The 25,204-nt window shown below is 38.1% G+C and overlaps 1 protein-coding gene across 4 annotated transcripts in view; it reads right to left on the reverse strand.

Annotated features, from left to right (window-relative positions):
* The window catches only part of ACAD11 (acyl-CoA dehydrogenase family member 11), a 97,264-nt gene that overhangs the window by 48,795 nt on the left and 23,265 nt on the right, over nucleotides 1-25,204 (reverse strand). For all 4 annotated transcript variants that reach the window (XM_060011274.1, XM_060011271.1, XM_060011272.1 and 1 more), the window contains 4 exons: nucleotides 6,399-6,540; nucleotides 5,693-5,814; nucleotides 3,747-3,853; nucleotides 2,291-2,417 (listed from right to left, as the gene is read on the reverse strand). In XM_060011274.1, coding sequence (XP_059867257.1) covers nucleotides 2,291-2,417; nucleotides 3,747-3,853; nucleotides 5,693-5,814; nucleotides 6,399-6,540 — 498 coding nt within the window. The remainder of the gene's footprint in view (nucleotides 1-2,290; nucleotides 2,418-3,746; nucleotides 3,854-5,692; nucleotides 5,815-6,398; nucleotides 6,541-25,204) is intronic.

Consider the following 25,204-nt stretch of genomic DNA (forward strand, 5'->3'; position numbering starts at 1 on the left):
CTAGATATGACTGTTTTAGTTTTTATATATGTAGTTATAATCATATTGGTTAGAATTTTATAGGTTTTCCCCCCTTCTATTTTGAAAAAGCTAATTACTTTTCAAGTGCATATGTTCATAAACAGGGATTAGTACAGTCCAGAGTCATTCTACAGGATAAAATGTTTTTATGGATGTTAGTACAAGTTTTTAAAGAAAGAAAAAGCTCACATTATTAGATGTAGATATATTCCAGATTTGAAAGATCTGCAGACACAAAATGATTATGGCTTTCCTTGTCACACAAAATGTTGATAATCTTTCCTTTAAAACTAGAGTGCTTTTTTTTATCATAAAGCATTTTCCTTTATTACAAATTCTTTGTAAATATTTTAGTAGCTGCATGATATGAGGTTCAGATGTATCACAATCCAATTTGTAACACCTCTTCTGTGCTACATGCTTCCCTGGATCGCTCATTTACATTTATGAATGAAAGAACATGGCTACTTGGTTTCCTCTCCCAATTTGAGTCTCCTTTGAATAAATCAGGAAGGCTGATAGGAAAGCTGGGGTCTACACCAAACCCACCACTGGAAAAAAAAAAATGGAGGGGTCTTCCCTGGTGGCGCTGTGGTTGAGAGTCTGCCTGCCGATGCAGGCGACGCGGGTTCGTGCCCTGGTCCGGGAAGATCCCACATGCCGCGGAGTGGCTGGGCCCGTGAGCCATGGCCACTAAGCCCGCGCATCCGGAGCCTGTGCTCCGCAATGGGAGAGGCCACAACAGTGAGAGGCCCGCATACAGCAAAAAAAAAAAAAAAAAGAAAAAAAATGGAGAGAAACTGTCATTTGAAACCCTGGCTTCTTTGAAACACATCATATGCTTTTTAAGAGTACTCTGGCAGCCTTTTTCCTGGGGCAAACACCATTGCTACCCAGGAGTGTTAGAAACCAACTCAAGCAGGCCACCTATTACAGGTTAATTCTTAAATCAAACATCTTGATTTCTCTTCCTCTTCTCATTCTTGCTCTCCACAACAGGCAATCATAGGGGACTCCATTGTAAAAAAAAAAAAAAGTTACCACCTGAGTTACAGTCAGTCCTCTCTCACTTAGAAATTCTTCTGAGATGTGTTAAGGTTTTTTCTTTGGTATGATCCACTCTGCTTCCCAAATCCTTTTCCATTCTCTTTTCAAAACCTTTAGTCCTGCGATGTGTACTTTTGTTTTTGTGCTTTTACCAATTCCATTTTTAAAAAAATTTTTTTATTGTTAATTCAAGAGGATTTTATTTGTGTGAGGGGAGGTAAATGCTGATTTCAGTCTGCCATCTTGAACTCAAAGTGTTGCATTTTCTTTTTAACACCCAAAAGTTCAGAATTTTGTTTTTAAAAAATATTTTAATTTTATACTGGAGTATAGTTGATTTACAATGTTGTGTCAGTTTCAGGTGTGCAGCAAAGTGATTCAGTTATACATATATATATACTCTTTTTCAGATTCCTTTCCCATATTGGTTATTACAGAGTACTGAGTAGAGTTCCATGTGCTATACAGTAGGTCCTTGTTGATTATCTATTTTATATATAGTATATTTTATATATATAAATTTTTATAATAATTTTTATCTTTTCTTCACAGCATTTATCATCTCTTACTTAATGTCTTTCTTTCATGCTAAAGTATAAGCTCTGTAGAAGCATAAGCCCTGTCTTCTTATTCTTCCTTTTACTTTCAATGGCCTAACCCATTATTAGGTACCTAATAATTATTTGTTAACTGAATGAATGAATGTGTCACATAACTTGTCTACTCTCAGTGAATTTACTGAAACTTAACACCTTAAAATAGTAGCTTGTGGGGGGAGTGATGGTAGTATCTGTGAACAGCTTGAAATGAGATACAAAATTTTCCGGGTATGCCTCTCTTGTTTATCCTACAGTTCTCAATTTTCAAAGGGGCCCATTAAAGAAAAAAAAGGCTGAAAGTCACTGCCTTAGGAAAAGACCCCCAAAGTAGCATTTTACTCTAAAATATTTAAAGATCTCAACTTTGTAAACTGCTAATTCCCTCTAACTTAATTTTAATTCCACAGATTTATCTGTGGCATTCCCTTGGCATATTTTAGAAGCTTGGAATGTCTCAGGATCAGGTTCTGCAGCAGTTCAGTGCTAAGGTGAGAAGGGGCATCTAGGTAAGGATTGACTGCAAAGAAATGATACCATGGTACTCCTAGAAGCAGAGATAACAGAAGTAATTCTTCAATAGTCTTGGAGCACAAATACATTCTGTTTGTTTATAGAATACTTACCTTTTCAGCTGGGAGGATGTGTTGTTTCATGAACTGCTTCACCCTAGTAAGAACTTCGTGGCCTGTCCTAGTCTGTACAAACAATTGTCTGGTAGTATCAGTCTGTGGAAGTGCAGTACTGAAAGTTCTTTATAAAAAAAAAGTTACAAAGATGTGCAAAACCATTATTATAGATTTCTGAATAGAATGTAATGTCTTCCCCCAGTTTCCCAAAAACATCTCTCAGAAGAAGTTTCCATATTTTGGAGTTTTTGTCTTTCATGTTATGGAAGGAATGCAGAATCACTTTATTTTAAACATTAAACTTTAGTGCTTAAAGCACTTTTTGGAGAAAACATAAGCCTGGCATGACCTCAATCAATGGGAGTTTAAAATCTTTATTGAAGCCACATATCAGAATCTCTAAACAAGAAGGCAAAGAAATAGAATACAAATTTAATAATTACTCTTAGTATATGCCTCACAAATACAACTGCTGGATATCATTATAAACAAGACCTTTAAAGATCATTATGAAAAGCAGCATCATCATTTGTCATGTTGTGGAGATTACAAATATTCGTGTATGAGATGAACTGTAAAACACAACTGTCCTAATGATATGCCATGGATACTTGTGGCTTGGGCAGAATTTCCAGGGACAGCATCATCCGTGCATTCAGTAAGTGCTATATATCACACTGTTTTTTTCTGTTTGTTTCTTTTAAATTTTGCTTTATATTGGAGGATAGTTGATTTACAACATTTACAATGTTTCAGGTATACAGCAAAGTGATTCAGTTATACATATACATATAGCTATTCTTTTTCAGATTCTTTTCCCATATAGGTTATTACAGAGTATTGAGTAGAGTTCCCTGTGATATATGGTAGGTCCTTGTTGATTATCTATTTTATATATAGTAGTGTGTATATGTTAATCTCAACCCCCTAATTTATTTCTCCCCTCCATCACACCTGTTAGATGGCAGTGTGTTTGGAGAAAGTGTATTAGATGTCTCAAAAGTGCTCCACTAATGGAGATATGAATTTCAAAGACTCTTATGAAATGTCTGAATACAGTTTCATGCAATGTCATGGTGGAAGAGAGCAACATTTCTAAACTTAATAAATCATCTTATATAATACATAACTTTAAACAGGTATATGTAAGTAACTTAAATATTAGAAGGAAACATTTGAGAATTTTATCAATATCTTAAAGGTTTATACATTCAAATTGCAAAAAAACCCACAAACCTCTTTTAATCATTAAATGGGTATTTTCTTTAAATCTGAGGTCAATTTATTTTCAAGCATAAAAGAGATTTACTAAAATATTTTTTACCATGATTGGCAGCAGCAATTCTGGTGTTGTAAGCAATAAAAACAATCCCTATCCCCCTAAAGTTTATGACCTTCACATAGCTAATAAAGGCTCTAATTTGAGTTAGCCACAGAATCTATATTTTCTTACCTTTTTGAGAGTTGTAATCCAGTTTCTGCCAGAGGTTGCACAATATTGGCAAACTGAAAGCTACTTTCAGATGCATTATTTCCCAGAAGATATCTACTATATACTCCCTATAAGTAAATTAATACAAAGTGATTAAAATTCATGGAAAACTATTCTTCAACTATCCAGTCTTTCCACAGTTTCCCAGCTACGTGAATCACTAAACTTACAAGGTACTAAGATATAAATCAGACTATCAGTTCTATTAATTTACATGCAGGCATAATTATACCACTCCAAGTTAAAGACTTACACTTGTATCATTTGGTTAACATACTCTCATCATAACAGAATTATAACTGGAAATCAAACCAAACTTTAAAATGAGTTTAGCAGTTACTAAAGATACCAAATTGGCAAGTCATGTCACCTCTAAAGATCATTGCTCTCCCTACACAGTGGAGAAAAATCTAAAGAAACTAAAATAAAATTAAAAACTATAAAACCAAAGAGAAGGCAATGAGAGACTTCTAAGAATATTTTATCTCATTTTTTGGACCCCTAATTTAGGTGAAACTATTCTCCGTTGAACAGTGTTAGCTGAATGCTCATCTGTTTTTCTTTGTTAATTCTCCATGTTCTGTGTTTCCAACATAATATACTCTCCTGTTCCCTGTCCCAAACACATTCAACTGAATTTCATTAATTTCTTTATATAATTCTTTGTACAATAAAACACTGTAGCAGTCTTTCCGTCATTTCCAATTTCACATTTCTAGTTAGAATGGAATGTTCATGATCATCTCTAAGGCTACTAACTACACAGTTTATGACATACATATTAATTTCGATCGTAAACCATGTCAAGCTTTTATTTGAAATGAAAATACATTTTAAATTCAAAGCCTATCTGTTAACTCACTTTGGAAATTGACAGATATAGAAACATACCATAAACCCTATTTTGAGAAATGCATCCAATCAACATGATTAACTAATATGATTAATATGATTCTAAACTACAGGATGAGATGTAAGACAACTATTTCCTAGACATTTCAGTTATTGGAGGACAGCATGAACTCTGAGGACAGGGAAAAATAACCATAATTTTCGTTAATCCTTCTTTTCCCATTCTTTTTTGTTTCTAAAATCTCTTATTTACTTGTTCTTCCTCCAAGCCCTAACCCCTTACCAGAGATGAAGCATCTCAATTTCTTAAAAAAACTAAGACTCAAAGTATAAGGGAGCTGAGTTAGTATAATGAAGAATGCAATTGTCTAAACTGTAAATTTAAAAAACTGAATTTATGTTCAGTTTTCTCGCAAAATTTATCACATAACTATCACATTATTAGAAAATGGAAAATGGACAATTAATTATGTGTTTGAGTGAGCTTATCTACTCGCTGGCTTTGGGAAATACAATGATAATTCCTTCATCATCAGCCCTGATTAATAGGGTTTTATAATCTGAATCAGATATCATATAAGGAGTTTAACTCTTTCTTATATTGGATATTCAGGAAATAACCAATTCTCACATGCTTTTTCTGTTTTTGTTATTATGTCTTTCTCTCTCCCTTCTTCCATCTTTTCGTTTATTATACCAAAAAGTGATACCACATTTTGCTACTCAAATTTTTCCCTTGCCAAATTCCTATTCTGTAAACTCTGGATTTCTGTTTTATCCATGTCTGGTATTTGTTATTATGGAAACTAAATTGATCTAAAGATAAGAATATAAGAGAATACCCTGGTGGTCCAATGGTTATTAGGACTCTGTACTTTCAGTGCCAGAGGTCCGGGTTCAATCCTTGGTAGGGGAACTAAGATCCCACAAGCTGAGCCATTATGTGGCCAAAAAGAAAAAAAAAAAAAAAGGAATATAAAACCCCCAAAGACCAAAAATATTGTCAACAGTACATCAATAAGTAATGGTGAAACACATGTTAAAAAATTAATTACCTGTGCTATTCCAGCAATTTTAAAATATGAAAGGGCAAGAAAGAAATTCCAGTTAGGAAGATTAGAATTAATTCCCCTGCAGCGGCAATATATTGAAATCAGTTCTTCCATTGATGGTACCCCTATAAAAACAGTATATACTATAAACTTTAATAAGAATGTCATGGTGAATATTTTAAAATGTCATATTGCATATAAATATAAAACTGAACATAAAATTAATCCATATAACAAAACATTAATCCATATAACACAACATTATAATCTATATAATTATAATATTATAATTAAAATATTAACTATAATATAATATAATCTTATAATATATTATTCCTTATATTACTTATATATAGTATAAATTATATTATATATTATAAATAATGTATTATATTATTAATTATATATAATAAAATATAATATTATAATTAAAACATTATTATCCATATAATTATAATCCATATAACAAAATATGCTCTAAATGTTGATTTCCAAAAGAACATTATATACAAATGATTATATTTTGTAACAAATTACTAGAAGTGGAATGATACATTCAAAAAAATCGACAGAATAAAATGATTTAAAAACATTTCAAGAAACAAAAGCTATTTATCTAAGATTGCAATATAATCTTTTTATTAATTATGAAGCAAAATAAATATAATTTTATATTAATAGCAGTTTAGGCAACACTATGTTTTCATACCTATGTTTTCTTGCAAATGAGGACTTTGACTTAACAATGGAATGGTCCTTGGCCAAAAGTAGAACATAGAGAGATGAGCCAAGTCTGACAGAGGATGACCAATGGTTGAAAGCTCCCAATCTAGTACAGCTACAACTCGAGACTGTAATTAAAAATAAAAAGGTTTTAATATAGTAAATCCAAAACAACTAAAATAAGGAGATGAATGAAATAGAATATAATGAAAATCATATTTTCCATCAAAAGCAAATGTGAGGCTGTAGTTTGCAGTCTTTACCCACAGCGGCACATTTCATTTATCAAATAGAGCCAAGTCCCCTTGTTCCATTGCTGGCCAACAGCTCTGCATTTTACTTTACACAGCCTTAACATGCCTACTAATGAACGGAGGCAAAAGCAGTTGAAAAGTTTCAACTGGGAATAACTATAGTAAAGAAGAAATTCTAACAATTACTTATAATTTAAGAATCTATTCTCTGGTAATGAATCTTACAACATAACAAATATTACACTCTTATGACAATAGTAATTTTTTAAAGTAAGTTATTTCATGCTATAGATATAAAACTATAATTGTTATAAAAGATGCTGTTTGTTTTATGAATACAAAATCCACCATTATATAGCAACATGATAAAAGAGTTGTGTAATTTGGAACCAATAACACGGAAAGCTTTCCTCATTCTATTTTGTAACAATATGTATCAAGGGACTATATAGCTTTATGTTAAGAACACAGGACATTCAACTGCAAATACAAGGGGAAAAGGCAATTTGTAAAATAATATGCATAGTATGATCCTATTTGTTTAAATAAAAAGGGTACAAATGAATACACAAAGTTGAAAGAATATACACCAAACTGATAGCAATAGCTATGGTTACTTCAAGGGACTGAGGCAGAAGGGATGGAATATGGGAGGAGACACTCCATTGGAGGGTTCTGTATGGGAGAAGTGATATGATAGGATTTGTATTTTAAGGTCACTCTAGCTGCTATGTTTTGAATAGACTGTAGGGGAGGCAATGAGGAGGCTGTTGCAATAATCTAGAGAAGGTTATCTAAGCCAGATAAAACAGCAAAGCTCACTTAAGCAATGCAAGTTACTGGGTTTCATGCCTTTATGTAACTTTGTGTGTGCTTGCACTCCCTTGCTTCTCTCATACATTTGAACACATTATTGTAGCTTAAAGGAAAAATGTGGTCTTTGGAATCACAGACCTGTATTCAAGTCCTAGCTCCACCATTTACTGGCTGTGTAATTCTGGACAAGCTAGTTAACCTTTCTGATTCTCAATTTTTGCAGCCATAACATACACCTCTTGCATAGAGTTAGTGTGAAGATGAAATAAGAGCAGGTAACATGTCCATTTTGTTTACCAGTGTCTAGCTGCGAAGTACCTGACATACAGTAGGTGGCCAAAATGTATTTATTCAATGAATAAGTACAGAGCCTGGCATATAGCAGGCAATAAAAAATTTACCATTATGACTACGGGAAAAATTGATCACTGCTTCCTCTATGATTTGACTTCATAAGACTTTTTATGGTTGTGGTTATATTGAATTATAAGTTACTATATATGCTAGATTTGTTAAATTTGCTTAAAAAAGGGATTGGACGCATTTTTCTCTATACCATTCTGTTTGTTTCTGTGCTCTTGACGTCCAAAGAAAAGAAGATGATATACTTAATTATGCTATAAATGTTTAGCTTTTTTTAATTGAACATTTTCCCTGGAGTTAAGTTTCAAGAAATCTGAAACATTTTAAAAGTAATTACCCACAAAGCTATAAAACAATAGCCAGTGAGAAAAGCTGATGGGTCATCAAATTATCAATTAGTATAAATTAATTAGCCATGGTTTATTAGAATCCTGTCTATTCCTGTTTGTGTACAGAGCTATAAAAAGCATAGCATAACTTCTAGTGGATGAGGTGAACATTTACTAATTCATTTTGCTGCTAAAGAACTTAAAATGATTTCTGAGAGTTTTTTTGAAACCTCAGCACAACTAAAGCTTTTCATTTTGTTGATTATCTTCTACCTTGAGTTTTATTTTCTAGGTATGCTTTTTGCCGTATTGAATTTTTTAAAAAATTTTAAATTTATTTTTGGCTGTGTTGGGTCTTCGTTCTGCACATGGCCTTTCTCTAGTTGTGGTGAGCGGGGGCTACTCTTCATTGTGGTGCGTGGGCTTCTCATCACAGTGGCTTCTCTTGTTGTGGAGCGCGGGCTCTAGGCACACAGGCTTCAGTAGTTGTGGCATGCGGGCTCAGTAGTTGTGGCACACGGGCCCTAGAGCACACAGGCTTTAGTAGTTGTGGCTCACAGGCTCTAGAGCACAGGCTCAGTAGTTGTGGTGCACGGGCTTAGTTGCTCCGCGGCACGTGGGATCTTCCTGGACCAGGGATCAAACCCATGTCCTCTGCACTGGCAGGCTGAATCTTAACCACTGCTCCACCAGGGAAGTCCCTTGAATTTTATTAATATGTATGTATATTACCTTTTCAAAACAAAAGAAACACATACAATACAGTAGGACTGACAATAGATGAAGGAGGTAGGAAAAAATATAATAATTTTTAATAAAGTGATAAAGCTAAGAGTAGGTCATTACATAAAATTAAATGTCACAGGTCATATTGATATATAGTTTTTAGCGTTGACAGCAGAATTTGCTCTGAGTTTTCTATGGACAAAATAAAGTATGAAGCATAATCAGTCACAATGTTTATAGTGCATGTAGATTAAAAACAAACCAGCTGCACCTGGATCGCTTCCAAGTGCCCATCAACAGATGATTGGGTTAAGAGGATGTGGTATATATACAATGGAATATTACTCAGCCGTAATAAAGAATGAAATATTGCCATTTGCAGCAACATGGATGGACCTAGAGAATATTATGCTTAGTGAAATAAGTCAGACAGAGAAAGACAAATACTGTATGATATCATTTACATGTGGAATCTAAAATATAATACAAATGAATGCATAGGCAAAACAGAAACAGACTCACAGATATAGAAAACAAACTTGTGGTTACAAAGGTGAAAGGGGAGGGGACAGGGACAAATTAGGGGTATGGGATTAACAGATACAAACTACTATATATAAAACAGATAAGCAACAAGGATATATTGTATTGCACAGGGAATTATACCCATTATCTTATAATGACCTATAATGGAGTATAATCTGCAAAAACCCTGAATGACAATGCTTTACACCCGAAACTGAAACTAACATTATATTACAAATCAACTGTACTTCAAAACAAAGCAAAAAAACCCAGCTGCTCAAGAGTGACAATTTTCATGGAGATCAGTCAAGACAGCAGAGTAGAAAGACCATGAGTTCACCTCCTCTCAGGAGCACACCAAACTAACAACTATAAGCAGAACAACCATCAATGAAAAAGACCAGAACCAACCAGAAAAGATCTTCTACAACTAAAAACATAAAGAAGGAACCACAATGGGGTGGGTAGGACAGGTGGACTCACAATATAGTCAAGGCCCATAACCCAAGGTGGATGACCCACAAACTGGAGAATAATTACACTGCAGAGGTTTTCCCACAGGAGTGAGAGGTCTGAGCCCCACGTTGGGCTCCCCATTCTGGGGGTCCTGCATCAGGAAGATGAGCCCCCAGTGCATTTGGCTTTGAAGGCTAGTGGTGCTTAATTGTGGGAGTCCCAAAGGATTGGGGGAAACAGAGACTTCACTCTTAAAGGGTGCACAAAAAATCTCACACACTCCAGGACCCAAAATAAAAGCCATAATTTGATAGGAGCCTGGGACAGACCTACCTGTTGATCTTGGAGAGTCTCCCAGAGAGGCAGGAGGCAACTGCAGCTCACCCTGGGGCCACAGACACTGGTGGCAGCCATTCTTGGGAGCTCCTTCTACCATGTGGACATTGGTGTTGGCAGGCACCATTGTGGAATCCTCCCTCTGGCTTATTACCCCCAGGACCCAGCCCTGCCCTGGCCCAACAGCCTGCAGTCACCAGTGCTGGGGCGCCTCAAGCCAAGCAACTAACTTGGCAAGGACACAGCCCCACCCATCAGCAGACAGGCTGCCTTAAGACCCCCTAAGCCCACAGCTGCCTCTGGATGTGGCCCTGCCTACCAGAGGGCCCAGGACCTAGTTCCAGCCACCAGTGGGCAGGGACCAGATGCAAGAAAACCACAATCCAGCAGCCTGCAGACACAGCCCATCTACCAACAGGCCAGAGACCCTGGCCCTGGGACAAGCCTGGCCCCAGCCCTGCTCACTAGCAGGCTAATTCAAGCTTCTGGACACCCCAGACCCTGTGTCAGAAACCCACCCCCCACCAGCAGCAATCTGATACCATCTCTGGAATCCCTGGACCCTGCAACCAACTCCAGGACCTTATCTGCCTGCCAGTAGTCCAGAAGTAACCCCAGGACCTGGCTTCACCCACGAGGAAGGTGGGCAACAACCATGGAGTCTTCTGGACCCTGACTCTGCCAACCAGTGAGCCAGCACTAGCCCTGGGGCCCCCTGGGCTAGTTCTTCAGTCAGCGGCCTTGTGACCCAGCCCCGCCAACCAGCAACCGGCAGCCTCCACACAAGGCAGAGCCTAGCAACCAACCAGACTGGAGGCTAACCAAACCTACGAGACTGCCCACATATTCAGCTGGCCACAAGAGAAGGTTCCAGGTAGCCCTCATAGGGGGAACCCCTAGAGCATATAGCTTGGGAGATGAGAAAGAAGTGCACTGCTGGGATGCATAGGACATCTGCTACAGAAGGTCACTTCTCCAAGGTTGGGAAATGTAACTAACTTAGCAGATACATAAAAATACAAACAGCAACTTAGACAAAATGAGGTGGCAGAGGAACATGCTCCAGATGAAGGAATAAGACAAAACCCCCGAAAAAGAACTAAGTGAAGTGGAGACAGGACATCTACTTAATAAAGAGTTCAGGGTAGTGATGGTAAAGATGATGAAAAAACCCAGGAGAAGAATGGATGCACAGAGTGAGAAGTTAGAAGTTCTTAACAAAGAGTCAAAAAATATGCAGAACAACTGAACAGAGATGAAGAATACAATAAATGACATGAAAAAATATACTAGAAGTAATCAATGGTAGACTAAATGATATAGAGGAATGGATCAGTGAGCTGGAAGACAGAGTAGTGGAAATTGCTGATGTGGAACAGAAAAAAGAAAAAATAAGGAAAAGAAATGAGGACAGTTTAAGAGACCTCTGGGACAACATCAAGCACAATAACATTTGCATTATAGAGGTCCTACAAGGAGAAGAGAGAGAGAAAGGGGATGAGAACATATTTGAAGACTTAATAGCTAAAAACTTCCCTAACCTGGGAAAGGCAATAGACATGCAAGTCCCATAAGTGTAGAGTCCCATAAAGGATTAACCCAAAGAGGAACATGCCAAGACACACTTTAATTAAAATGGCAAAAAGCAAAGATAAAGAGAGACTATTAAAAGCAACAAGGGAAAAGCGAAAAATAACATATAAGGGAACTCCCATAAGGTTATCAGCTGACTTTTCAGCAGAAACTCTACAGGCCAGAAGGGAGTGGTACAATACATTTAAAGTGGTGAAAGGAGGGCTTCCCTAGTGGAGCAGTGGTTAAGAATCCACCTGCCAATGCAGGGGACACAGGTTCGAGCCCTGGTCCTGGAAGATCCCACATGCCATGAAGCAACAAAGCCTGTGCACCACAGCTACTGAGCCTGCACTCTACAGCCTGCGAGCCACAACTACTGAGCCCGCATGCCACAACTATTGAAGCCCACACGCCTAGAGCCCGTGCTCTGCAACAAGAGAAGCTACCGAAATGAGAAGCCCACACACGACAACAAAGAGTAACTTCCACTCGCCCCAACTAGAGAAAGCCAGTGCGCAGCAAAGAAGACCCAACACAGCCCAAAAGAAATAAATTAAAGAAATAAATTTAAAAAAAAAGAATAAAGTGATGAAAGGGAAACCCTACAACCAGGAATACTCTACCCAGCAAGGCTCTTATTCAGATTTGATGAAGAGATCAAAAGTTTTACAGACAGACAAAAGCTAAAAGAGTTCAGCATCACCAAACTAGGTTTACAAGAAATGTTAAAGAAACTTCTCTAAGCAAAAAAGAAGAGGCCACAACTAGGCACAAGGAAATTATGAAATGAAAAAGTTCATTGGTAAAGGCAAACATAAGTAAAGGTAGGAAATTATCCATGCACAAAGCTAGTAGGAAGACTAAAAGACAAAAGTAGTAAAATCAGGCTCGAAGGGAAGATGGCGGAAGAGTAAGACGCGGAGATCATCTTCCTCTCCACAGATACACCAGAAATACATCTACACGTGGAACAACTCCTGCAGAACACCTACTGAAGGCTGGCAGAAGACCTCAGACCTCCCAAAAGGCAAGAAACTCCCCACGTACCTGGGTAGGGCAAAAGGAAAAAAGAATAAACAGAGACAAAAGAATAGGGACGGCACCTGCACCAGTGGGAGGGAGCTGTGAAGGAGGAAAAGTTTCCACACACTAGGAAGCCCCTTCGCGGGCGGAGACTGCGGGAGGCGGAGGGGGGAGCTTCGAAGCCGCGGAGGAGTGCACAGCAACGGGTGCGGAGGGCAAAGCGGGGAGATTCCCGCACAGAGGATCGGTGCCGACCGGCACTCACCAGCCCGAGAGGCTTGTCTGCTCACCCGCCGGGACGGGCGGGGCTGCGAGCTGAGGCTTTGAGGCTAGGGTTTCGGTTTCGGACGGAGCGCAGGGAGAGGACTGGGGTTGGCGGCTTGAACATAGCCTGAAGGGGTTAGTGCACCACAGCTAGCCGGGAGGGAGTCCGGGGAAAAGCCGGCACCTGCCGAAGAGGCAAGAGACTTTTTCTTCCCTCTTTGTTTCCTGGTGCGTGAGGAGAGGGGTTTAAGAACGCTGCTTAAAGGAACTCCAGAGACGGGCGCGAGCCGCGGCTAAAAGCGCGAACCCCAGTGACGGGCGCGAGCCGCGGCTGAAAGCGCGGACTCCAGAGACGGGCGCGAGCCGCGGCTGAAAGCGCGGACCCCAGAGACGGGCGCGAGCCGCGGCTGAGGGCGCGGACCCCAGAGACGGGCGCGAGCCGCGGCTGAGGGCGCGGACCCCAGAGACGGGCGCGAGCCGCGGCTGAGGGCGCGGACCCCAGAGACGGGCGCGAGCCGCGGCTGAGGGCGCTGACTCCAGAGACGGGCGCGAGCCGCGGCTGGAGGCGCGGACCCCAAGGCGGGCGGGAGACGTTGGGGCTGCTGCTGCCGCCACCAAGGGGCCTGTGCGCGAGCGCAGGTCGCTCTCCACTCCCCTCCTCCGCGGAGCCTGTGCAGCCCGCCACTGCCGGGTTCCCGGGATCCGGAGACGACTTCCCCGGGAGAGCGCACGGCGGGCCTCGGGCTGGTGCAGAGTCACGCCGGACTTTGCCGCCGCAGGCCCGCCCCGCATTCCGTGCCCCTCCCTCCCCGCCGCCGGCCTCCGTACGCCAGAACCCCCGAATCAGCGGCTCCTTTAACCCCGTCCTGTCTGAGCAAAAAACAGACGCCCTCCAGCGACCTACACGCAGAGGCAGGGCCAAATCCAAAGCTGAGCCCCTGGGAGCTGTGAGAACAAAGAAGAGAAAGGGAAATCTCTCCCAGCAGCCTCAGAAGCAGCGGATTAAAGCTCCACAATCAACTTGATGTACCCTGCATCTGTGGAATACATGAATAGACAGCCAATCATCCCAAATTAAGGAGGTGGACTTTGGGAGCAAGATCTATGATTTTTCTCCCTATTCCTCTTTTTGTGAATGTGTATGTGTATGCTTCTGTGTGAGATCTTGTCTGTATAGTCTTGCTTCCACCATTTGTCCTAGGTTCTATCCGTCCATGGTTTTTTCTTAAAATTTTTTTTCTTAATAATCAATTTTAATTTTAAGAACGTTATTATACTTTACCTTCGTCCTTTCTTTCTTTCTTTCTTTCTTTCCTTCCTTCCCTCCTTTAGACAACGAATCATCCCAAATTGAGGAGGTGGTCTCTGACAGCAAGATTTATGATTTTTCCCCCTTTACCTCTTTTTGTGAGGGTGTATGTGTACGCTTCTGTGTAAGACGTTGTCTGTATAGCTTTGCTTCCAACATTTGTCCTAAGGTTCTATCCGTCCCTTTTTTTTTTTTCTAATTAAGAATTTTTTAATTCAATAACTTTATTATACTCTATTTTATTTTTACTGTATCTTCTTTCTGTTTTCCCTTCTTTCCCTCCTTCCTTCCTTCCTCCCTCCCTCCTTTCGTTCCTTCTTGCCTTCTTTCCTTCCTTGCTTCTTTCTTTCTTCCTTCCTTCCTTCCTTCCTTCCCTCCTTCCTTCCCTCCTTTAGACAACGAATTATCCCAAATTGAGGAGGTGGTCTCTGACAGCAAGATTTATGATTTTTCCCCCTTTACCTCTTTTTGTGAGGGTGTATGTGTACGCTTCTGTGTAAGACTTTGTCTGTACAGCTTTGCTTCCAACATTTGTCCTAAGGTTCTATCCGTCCTTTTTTTTTTTTTTTCTCTAATTAAGAATTTTTTAATTCAATAACTTTATTATACTCTATTTTATTTTTACTGTATCTTCTTTCTGTTTTCCCTTCTTTCCCTCCTTCCTTCCTTCCTCCCTCCCTCCTTTTGTTCCTTCTTGCCTTCTTTCCTTCCTTGCTTCTTTCTTTCTTCCTTCCTTCCTTCCTTCCTTCCCTCCTTCCTTCCCTCCTTTAGACAACGAATTATCCCAAATTGAGGAGGTGGTCTCTGACAGCAAGATTTATGATTTTTCCCCCTTTACCTCTTTTTGTGAGGGTATATGTGTACGCTTCTGTGTAAGACTTTGTCTGTACAGCTTTGCTTCCAACATTTGTCCTAAGGTTCTATCCGTCCTTTTTTTTTGTTCTAATTAAGAATTTTTTAATTCAATAACTTTATTATACTTTATTTTATTTTTACTGTATCTTCTTTCTTTTTGTTTTTACTTCTTTCCCTCCTTCCTTCCTCCCTCCCTCCCTCCTTTCGTTCCTTCTTGCCTTCTTTCCTTCTTTGCTTCTTTCTTTCTTTCTTCCTTCCTTCCTTCCTTCCCTCCTTCCTTCCCTCCTTTCCTTCTTTCTTTCCTCATACGTCTACTAATTCCCTCTACTTTTTCTCCCTTTTATTCTGAGCCGTGTGGATGAAAGGCTCTTGGTGCTCCAGCCAGGAGGCAGGGCTCTCCCTCTGAGGTAGGAGAGCCAACTTCAAGACACTGGTTCACAAGAGACCTCCCAGCTCCAGATAATATCAAACGGCGAAAATCTCCCAGAGACCTCCATCTTAACACCAGCGCCCAGCTTCACTCAACGACCAGCAAGCCACAGTGCTGGACAACCTGTGCCAAACAACTAGCAAAACAGGAACACAACCCCACCCATTAGCAGAGAGGCTGCCTAAAATCATAATAAGGCCACAGACACCCCAATACACACCACCAGACGTGAACCTGCCCACTAGAGAGACAAGATCCAGCCTCTTCCACCACAACACAGGCACTAGTCCCCTCCACCAGGAAGCCTACACAACCCACTGAACCAACCTTAGCCACTGGAGACAGACATCAAAAACAGGAGGAACTACGAACCTGCAGCCTGCAAAAAGGAGACCCCAAACACAGTAAGATAAGCAAAATGAGAAAACAGAAAAACACACAGCAGATAAAGGAGCAAGATAAAAATGCACCAAACCTAACAAATGAAGAGGAAATAGGCAGTCTACCTGAAAAAGAATTCAGAATAATGATAGTAAGGTTGATCCGAAATCTTGGAGATAGAATGGACAATAGAATGGACAAAATGCAAGAATCAGTTAACAAGGACCTAGAAGAACTAAAGATGAAACAAGCAATGATGAACAACACAATAAATGAAATTAAAAATACTCTAGATGGGATCAATAGCAGAATAACTGAGGCAGAAGAACGGATAAGTGACCTGGAAGATAAAATAGTGGAAATAACTACTGCAGAGCAGAATAAAGAAAAAAGAATGAAAAGAACTGAGGACAGTCTCAGAGACCTCTGGGACAACATTAAACGCACCAACATTCGAATTATAGGGGTTCCAGAAGAAGAAGAGAAAAAGAAAGGGACTGAGAAAATATTTGAAGAGATTATAGTTGAAAACTTCCCTAATATGGGAAAGGAAATAGTTAATCAAGTCCAGGAAGCACAGAGAGTCCCATACAGGATAAATACAAGGAGAAATACGCCAAGACACATATTAATCAAACTGTCAAAAATTAAATACAAAGAAAGCATATTAAAAGCAGCAAGGGAAAAACAACAAATAACACATAAGGGAATCCCCATAAGGTTAACAGCTGATCTTTCAGCAGAAACCCTACAAGCCAGAAGGGAGTGGCAGGACATACTGAAAGTGATGAAGGAGAAAAACCTGCAACCAAGACTACTCTACCCAGCAAGGATCTCATTCAGATTTGATGGAGAAATAAAAACCTTTACAGACAAGCAAAAGCTGAGAGAGTTCAGCACCACCAAACCAGCTTTACAACAAATGCTAAAGGATCTTCTCTAGGCAAGAAACACAAGAGAAGGAAAAGACCTATAATAACGAACCCAAAACAATATAGAAAATGGGAATAGGAACATACATATCGATAATTACCTTAAATGTAAATGGACTAAATGCTCCCACCAAAAGACACAGATTAGCTGAATGGATACAAAAACAAGACCCTTACATATGCTGTCTACAAGAGACCCACTTCAGACCTAGAGACACATACAGACTAAAAGTAAGGGGATGGAAAAAGATATTCCATGCAAATGGAAACCAAAAGAAAGCTGGAGTAGCAATTCTCATATCAGACAAAATAGACTTTAAAATAAGGACTATTAAAAGAGACAAAGAAGGACACTACATAATGATCAAGGGATCGATCCAAGAAGAAGATATAACAATTGTAAATATTTATGCACCCAACATAGGAGCACCTCAATACATAAGGCAAATACTAACAGCCATAAAAGGGGAAATTGACAGTAACACATTCATAGTAGGGGACTTAAACACCCCACTTTCACCCATGGACAGATCATCCAAAATGAAAATAAATAAGGAAACACAAGCTTTAAATGATACATTAAACAAGATGGACTTAATTGATATTTATAGGACACTCCATCCAAAAACAACAGAATACACATTTTTCTCAAGTGCTCACGGAACATTCTCCAGGATAGATCATATCTTGGGTCACAAATCAAGCCTTGGCAAATTTAAGAAAATTGAAATTGTATCAAGTATCTTTTCTGACCACAACGCCATGAGACTAGATATCAATTACAGGAAAAGATCTGTAAAAAATACAAACACATGGAGGCTAAACAATACACTACTTAATAATGAAGTGATCACTGAAGAAATCAAAGAGGAAATCAAAAAATACCTAGAAACAAATGACAATGGAGACACAACGACCCAAAACCTGTGGGATGCAGCAAAAGCAGTTCTAAGGGGGAAGTTTATAGCAATACAAGCCCACCTTAAGAAGCAGGAGACATCTAGAATAAACAACCTAACCTTGCACCTCAAGCAATTAGAGAAAGAAGAATAAAAAAACCCCAAAGCTAGCAGAAGGAAAGAAATCATAAAAATCAGATCAGAAATAAATGAAAAAGAAATGAAGGAAACAATAGCAAAGATCAATGAAACTAAAAGCTGGTTCTTTGAGAAGATAAACAAAATAGATAAACCACTAGCCAGACTTATCAAGAAAAAAAGGGAGAAGACTCAAATCAATAGAATTAGAAATGAAAAAGGAGAGGTAACAACTGACACTGCAGAAATAAAAGAGATCATGAGAGATTACTACAAGCAACTCTATGCCAATAAAATGGACAATCTGGAAGAAATGGACAAATTCTTAGAAATGCACAACCTGCCAAGACTGAATCAGGAAGAAATAGAAAATATGAACAGACCAATCACAAGCACTGAAATTGAAACTGTGATTAAAAATCTTCCAACAAAGAAAAGCCCAGGACCAGATGGCTTCACAGGCGAATTCTATCAAACATTTAGAGAAGAGCTAACACCTATCCTTCTCAAACTCTTCCAAAATATAGCAGAGGGAGGAACACTCCCAAACTCATTCTACGAGGCCACCATCACCTTGATACCAAAACCAGGCAAGGATGTCACAAAGAAAGAAAACTACAGACCAATATCACTGATGAACATAGATGCAAAAATCCTCAACAAAATACTAGCAAACAGAATCCAACAGCACATTAAAAGGATCATACACCATGATCAGGTGGGGTTTGTTCCAGGAATGCAAGGATTCTTCAATATACGCAAATCTATCAATGTGATAAACCATATTAACAAACTGAAGGAGAAAAACCATATGATCATCTCAATAGATGCAGAGAAAGCTTTTGACAAAATTCAACACCCATTTATGATAAAAACCCTGCAGAAAGTAGGCATAGAGGGAACTTTCCTCAACATAATAAAGGCCATATACGACAAGCCCACAGCAAACATCATCCTCAATGGTGAAAAACTGAAAGCATTTCCACTAAGATCAGGAACAAGACAAGGGTGCCCACTCTCACCACTCTTATTCAACATAGTTTTGGAAGTTTTAGCCACAGCAATCAGAGAAGAGAAGGAAATAAAAGGAATACAAATCGGAAAAGAAGAAGTAAAGCTGTCACTGTTTGCAGATGACATGATCCTATACATAGAGAAGCCTAAAGATGCTACCAGAAAACTACTAGAGCTAATCAATGAATTTGGTAAAGTAGCAGGATACAAAATTAATGCACAGAAATCTCTGGCATTCCTATATACTAATGATGAAAAATCTGAAAGTGAAATCAAGAAAACACTCCCATTTACCATTGCAACAAAAAGAATAAAATATCTAGGAATAAACCTACCTAAGGAGACAAAAGACCTGTATGCAGAAAACTATAAGACACTGATGAAAGAAATTAAAGATGATACAAATAGATGGAGACATATACCATGTTCTTGGATTGGAAGAATCAACATTGTGAAAATGACTATACTACCCAAAGCAATCTATAGATTCAATGCAATCCCTATCAAACTACCACTGGCATTTTTCACAGAACTAGAACAAAAAATTTCACAATTTGTATGGAAACACAAAAGACCCCGAATAGCCAAAGCAATCTTGAGAACAAAAAAAGGAACTGGAGGAATCAGGCTCCCTGACTTCAGACTATACTACAAAGCTACAGTTATCAAGACAGTATGGTACTGGCACAAAAACAGAAAGATAGATCAATGGAACAGGATAGAAAGCCCAGAGATAAACCCATGCACATATGGACACCTTATCTTTGATAAAGGTGGCAGGAATGTACAGTGGAAAAAGGACAGCCTCTTCAATAAATGGTGCTGGGAAAACTGGACAGGTACATGTAAAAGAATGAAATTAGAACACTCCCTAACACCATACACAAAAATAAGCTCAAAATGGATTAAAGACCTAAATGTAAGGCCAGAAACTATCAAACTATTAGAGGAAAACATAGGCAGAACACTCTATGACATAAATCACAGCAAGATTCTTTCTGACCCACCCCCTAGAGTAATGGAAATAAAAACAAAAATAAACAAATGGGACCTAATGAAACTTCAAAGCTTTTGCACAGCAAAGGAAACCATAAACAAGACCAAAAGACAACCCTCAGAATGGGAGAAAATATTTGCAAATGAAGCAACTGACAAAGGATTAATCTCCAAAATTTACAAGCAGCTCATGCAGCTCAACAACAACAAAAAAACAAACAACCCAATCCAAAAATGGGCAGAAGACCTAAATAGACATTTCTCCAAAGAAGATATACAGACTGCCAACAAACACATGAAAGAATGCTCAACATCATTAATCATTAGAGAAATGCAAATCAAAACTACAATGAGATATCATCTCACACCAGTCAGAATGGCCATCATCAATAAATCTAGAAACAATAAATGCTGGAGAGGGTGTGGAGAAAAGGGAACCCTCTTGCACTGCTGGTGGGAATGTGAATTGGTTCAGCCACTATGGAGAACAGTATGGAGGTTCCTTAAAAAACTACAAATAGAACTACCATATGACCCAGCAATCCCACTACTGGGCATATACCCTGAGAAAACCGAAATTCAAAAAGAGTCATGTACCAAAATGTTCATCGCAGCTCTATTTACAATAGCCCGGAGATGGAAACAACCTAAGTGCCCATCATCGGATGAATGGATAAAGAAGATGTGGCACATATATACAATGGAATATTACTCAGCCATAAAAAGAAACGAAATTGAGCTATTTGTAATGAGGTGGATAGACCTAGAGTCTGTCATACACAGTGAAGTAAGTCAGAACGAAAAAGACAAATACAGTATGCTAACACATATATATGGAATTTAAGAAAAAAAAAAATGTCATGAAGAACCTAGGGGTAAGGCAGGAATAAAGACGCAGACCTCCTAGAGAACGGACTTGAGGTTATGGGGAGGGGGAAGGGTGAGCTGTGACGGGGCGAGAGAGAGTCATGGACATATACACACTAACAAACGTAGTAAGGTAGATAGCTAGAGGGAAGCAGCCGCATGGCACGGGGATATTGGCTCGGTGCTCTGTGACAGCCTGGAGGGGTGGGATAGGGAGGGTGGGAGGGAGGGAGACGCAAGAGGGAAGAGATATGGGAACATATGTATATGTATAACTGATTCACTTTGTTATAAAGCAGAAACTAACACACCATTGTAAAGTAATTATACCCCAATAAAGATGTTAATAAAAAAAAAAAAAAAAAAAAAAAGAAGAATTGAAATAACCTCATGGGTGCTGACATACAATTGCCAAAATAAACTGTCAGGTGAAAAAAAGCAAAAAAAAAAAAAAAAAAGTAGTAAAATCATTAATATCCACAATAAGCAGGTAAGGAATACACAACCAATTAGATGTAAAATATGATATCAAAAACAGTATTCATGAGAGGAAGAGAGTACAAACGCAGGGTTGTTAAAATGCATTTGAAATTAAGCAGTCAGCAACTTAAAACAATCATATATATATATATATGTAAGTATACCCACCTACTTCATCATAACCACAAACCAAAAATCTACAATAGATATACATACAAAAAAGAAAAAGGAATCCAAACATAACTCTAAAGATACTCATCATATCACATGACAAGAGAACAAAAGAAGGGGAAAAAAAAGACCCACAAAACAATTCCAAAACAATTAACAAAATGGCAATAAGAACTTAGGTATCACTAATTACCTCAAATGTAAGTGAAATAAATGCTCCAATCAAAAGACACAGAGTGGCTGAATGGATACAAAAATAAGACCTGTATAGATGCTGCACACAAGAAACTCACTTGAGATCTAAAGACATACAAAGACAAAAGTGAGGGGATGGAAAAAGGTAGTCCATGCAAATGGAAATCAAAAGAAAGCTGGGGTAGCAAAAGTTATATCAGACAAAATAGACTTTAAAACAAAGACTGTTACAAGAGACAAAGACACTACACATAATGATCAAGGGATCAATCCAAGAAGAATATATAACAATTGTAAATACATATGCATGCAACATAGGAGCACTTAAATACATAAAGCAAATATTAACAGCCATAAATGGAGATATCGACAGTAACATAATACTAGTGGGGGACTTTAACACCACACTTACATGAATGGACAGATCATCCAGACAGAAAATCAATAAGCCTTAAATGACACATTAGTTGATATATATAGAATATTCTATCTGAAAGCGGAATACACATTCTTTTCAAGTGCACATGGACCATTCTCCAGGATAGATCACATACTAGGCCACAAAACAATCCTCAGTAAATTTAAGAAAACTGAAATCATATGAAGCATCTTTTCCGACCACAACGCTATGAGACTAGAAATAAACTACTAGAAAAAAACTGCAAAAAACACAAGAGACTAAACAATATGCTACTAAACAACAAATGGAACACTGAGGAAGTCAAAAAGGAAATAACAACTTACCTAAAGGCAAATGAAAATGAAAACACAATGATCCAAAATTTATGAGATGCAGCAAAAGCAGTTCTAAGAGGGAAGTTTATAGTGATACAAGCTTACCTCAGAAAAAAGAAAAATCTCAAATAAACAACTTAAACTTACACCTAAAGGAACTAGAAAAAGAAGAACAAACAAAACCCAAAGTCAGTAGGAGAAAAGAAATAGTAAAGATCAGAGCAGAAATAAATGAAATAGAGACTAAAAAATCAATAGAAAAGATAAATGAAACTAAAAGCTCGTTCTCTAAGAAGATAAGCAACACTGATAAAACCTTTAGTCAGACTTATCAAGAAAAAAATGGAGAGGGATCAAATCAATAAAATCAGAAATGAAAAAGGAGAAGTTACAACTGACATCACAGAAATATAAAGAATCATGAGAGACTACAATGAACAACTCTATGCCAATAAAATCAACAACCTTGAAGAAACAGACAAATTTTTAGAAAGATACAATCTTCCCAGACTGAACCAGGAAGAAATAGAAAATATAAACAGATCAATTACCAGTAATGAAATTGAATCAGTAATTTAAAAACTCCCAAGAAACAGAAGTCCAGGACCAGATGGCTTCATGGGTGAATTCTACCAAACATTTACAGAAGAGTTAATGCCTATCCTTTTAAAACTATTCCAAAAAGTTGCAGAGGAAGTAACACTTCTGAACCCATTCTATAAGGCAAGCATCACCCTGATATCAAAACCAGACAAAGATATGATAGAAAAAGAAAATTACAGGCCAATACCACTGCTGAACATAGATGCAAAAATCCTCAACCAAATACTAGCAAACCAAATACAATAACACATTAAAAGGATCATATACCATGATCAAGTGGGATTTACCCCAGGGATGGAAGGACTTTTCAATATCTCCAAATTACTCAATGTGATATACCACATTAATAAACTGAAGAATAAAAATCATATGATCATCTCAATAGATGCAGGAAAAGCTTTTGACAAAATTCAACATCCATTTATGATATTTTTCTCAAGAAAGTGGGCATAGAGTAGGGAACATATCTCAACATAATGAAGGTCATTCATGACAAACCCACAGTTAACATCATACTCAACAGTGAAAAGCTGAAAGGATTTCCTCTAAGATCAGGTACAAGACAGGGATGCCCACTCTTGCCATTTTTATTCAATATAGTATTGGAAGTCCTAATCACAGCAGTCAGACAAGAAAAAGAAATAAAAGGAATCCAAATTTGAAAGGAAAAAGTAAAACTGTCACTCTGTAGATCACATGGTACTATATATAGAAAATCCTAAAGACACCACCAGAAAACTTCTAGAGCTCATCAATGAATTTGGTAAAGTTGCAGGATACAAAATTAATGTACAGAAATCTGTTGCATTTCTATACATTAACAATGAACTATCAGAAAAAGAAATTAAGGAAATAATCCCATTTACAGTTGCATCAAAAAGAACAAAATACCTAGGAATAAACCTACCTAAGGAGATAAAAGACCTGCAGTTGGAAAACTATAAGACACTGACAAAAGAAAATGAAGATGACACAAACAGATGGAAAGATATACTGTGTTCTTGGACTGGAAGAATTAATATTCTTAAAATAACCATACTACTCAAGGCAATCTACAGATTCAATACAATCCCTATCAAAATATCAATGGCATTTTTCACAGAACTAGAATAAATAATTCTTAAATTTATATGGAGGGAATTCCCTGGAGATCCAGTGGTTAGGACTCTGTGCTTTCACTGCCAAGGGCCCGAGTTCAATGCCTGGTAGGGGAACTAAGATCCCACAAGCCGTGCAGTGTGTCCAAAAAAAATGAAATTTTTATGGAAACACAAAAGAGCCCGAATAGCCAAAACAATCTTGAGAAAGAACAGAAGTGGAGGAATCATGCTCCCTGACTTCAGACTATACTACAAAGCTACAGTCATTAACACAGTATGGTATTGGCACAAAAACAGACACAAAGATCAATGGAATATAACAGAGAATGCAGAAATAAATCCACACACTTATGGTCAATTAATCTATGACAAATGAGGGAAGAATATATAATGGAGAAGATAGTCTCTTCAAAAACTGGTGCTGAGAAAACTGGACAGCTACATGTAAAAGCATGAAATAAGAACATTTTCTCACACTACATACAAAAATAAATTCAAAATGGATTAAAGACCTAAATGTAAGACTAGAAACGAAACTCTCAGAGGAAAACAGACCACACTCTTTGATATAAATTGTAGCCATATGTTTTTAGATTTATCTCCTAAAGCAAAGGAAATAAAAGCAAAAATAAACAAATGGGGCCTAATTAAACTTAAAAGCTTTTGCACAGCAAAGGAAACCATCAACAAAATAAGAAGACAACCTACTGAATGGGAGAAAATATTTGCAAATGATATGACCAATAAGGGGTTAATATCCCAAATATATAAATGCTCATACAACTCAATATTAAAAAAAAAACCTGATTAAAAAATGGGCATAAGACCTGAATAGACTTTTTTCTGAAGAGGAAATGCAGATGGCCAACAGGCACATGAAAAGATGTTCAACATCGCTAATCATTAGGGAACTGAAATCAAAACCACAATGAGATATCACCTCACACCTGTCACAATGGCCATCATTAAACAGAACACAAATAGCAAATGCTAGTGAGGATGTGGAGAAAAGGGAACCCT

This window comes from Delphinus delphis, chromosome 4, assembly GCF_949987515.2.
Source record: "Delphinus delphis chromosome 4, mDelDel1.2, whole genome shotgun sequence".
Taxonomy (NCBI): domain Eukaryota; kingdom Metazoa; phylum Chordata; class Mammalia; order Artiodactyla; family Delphinidae; genus Delphinus; species Delphinus delphis.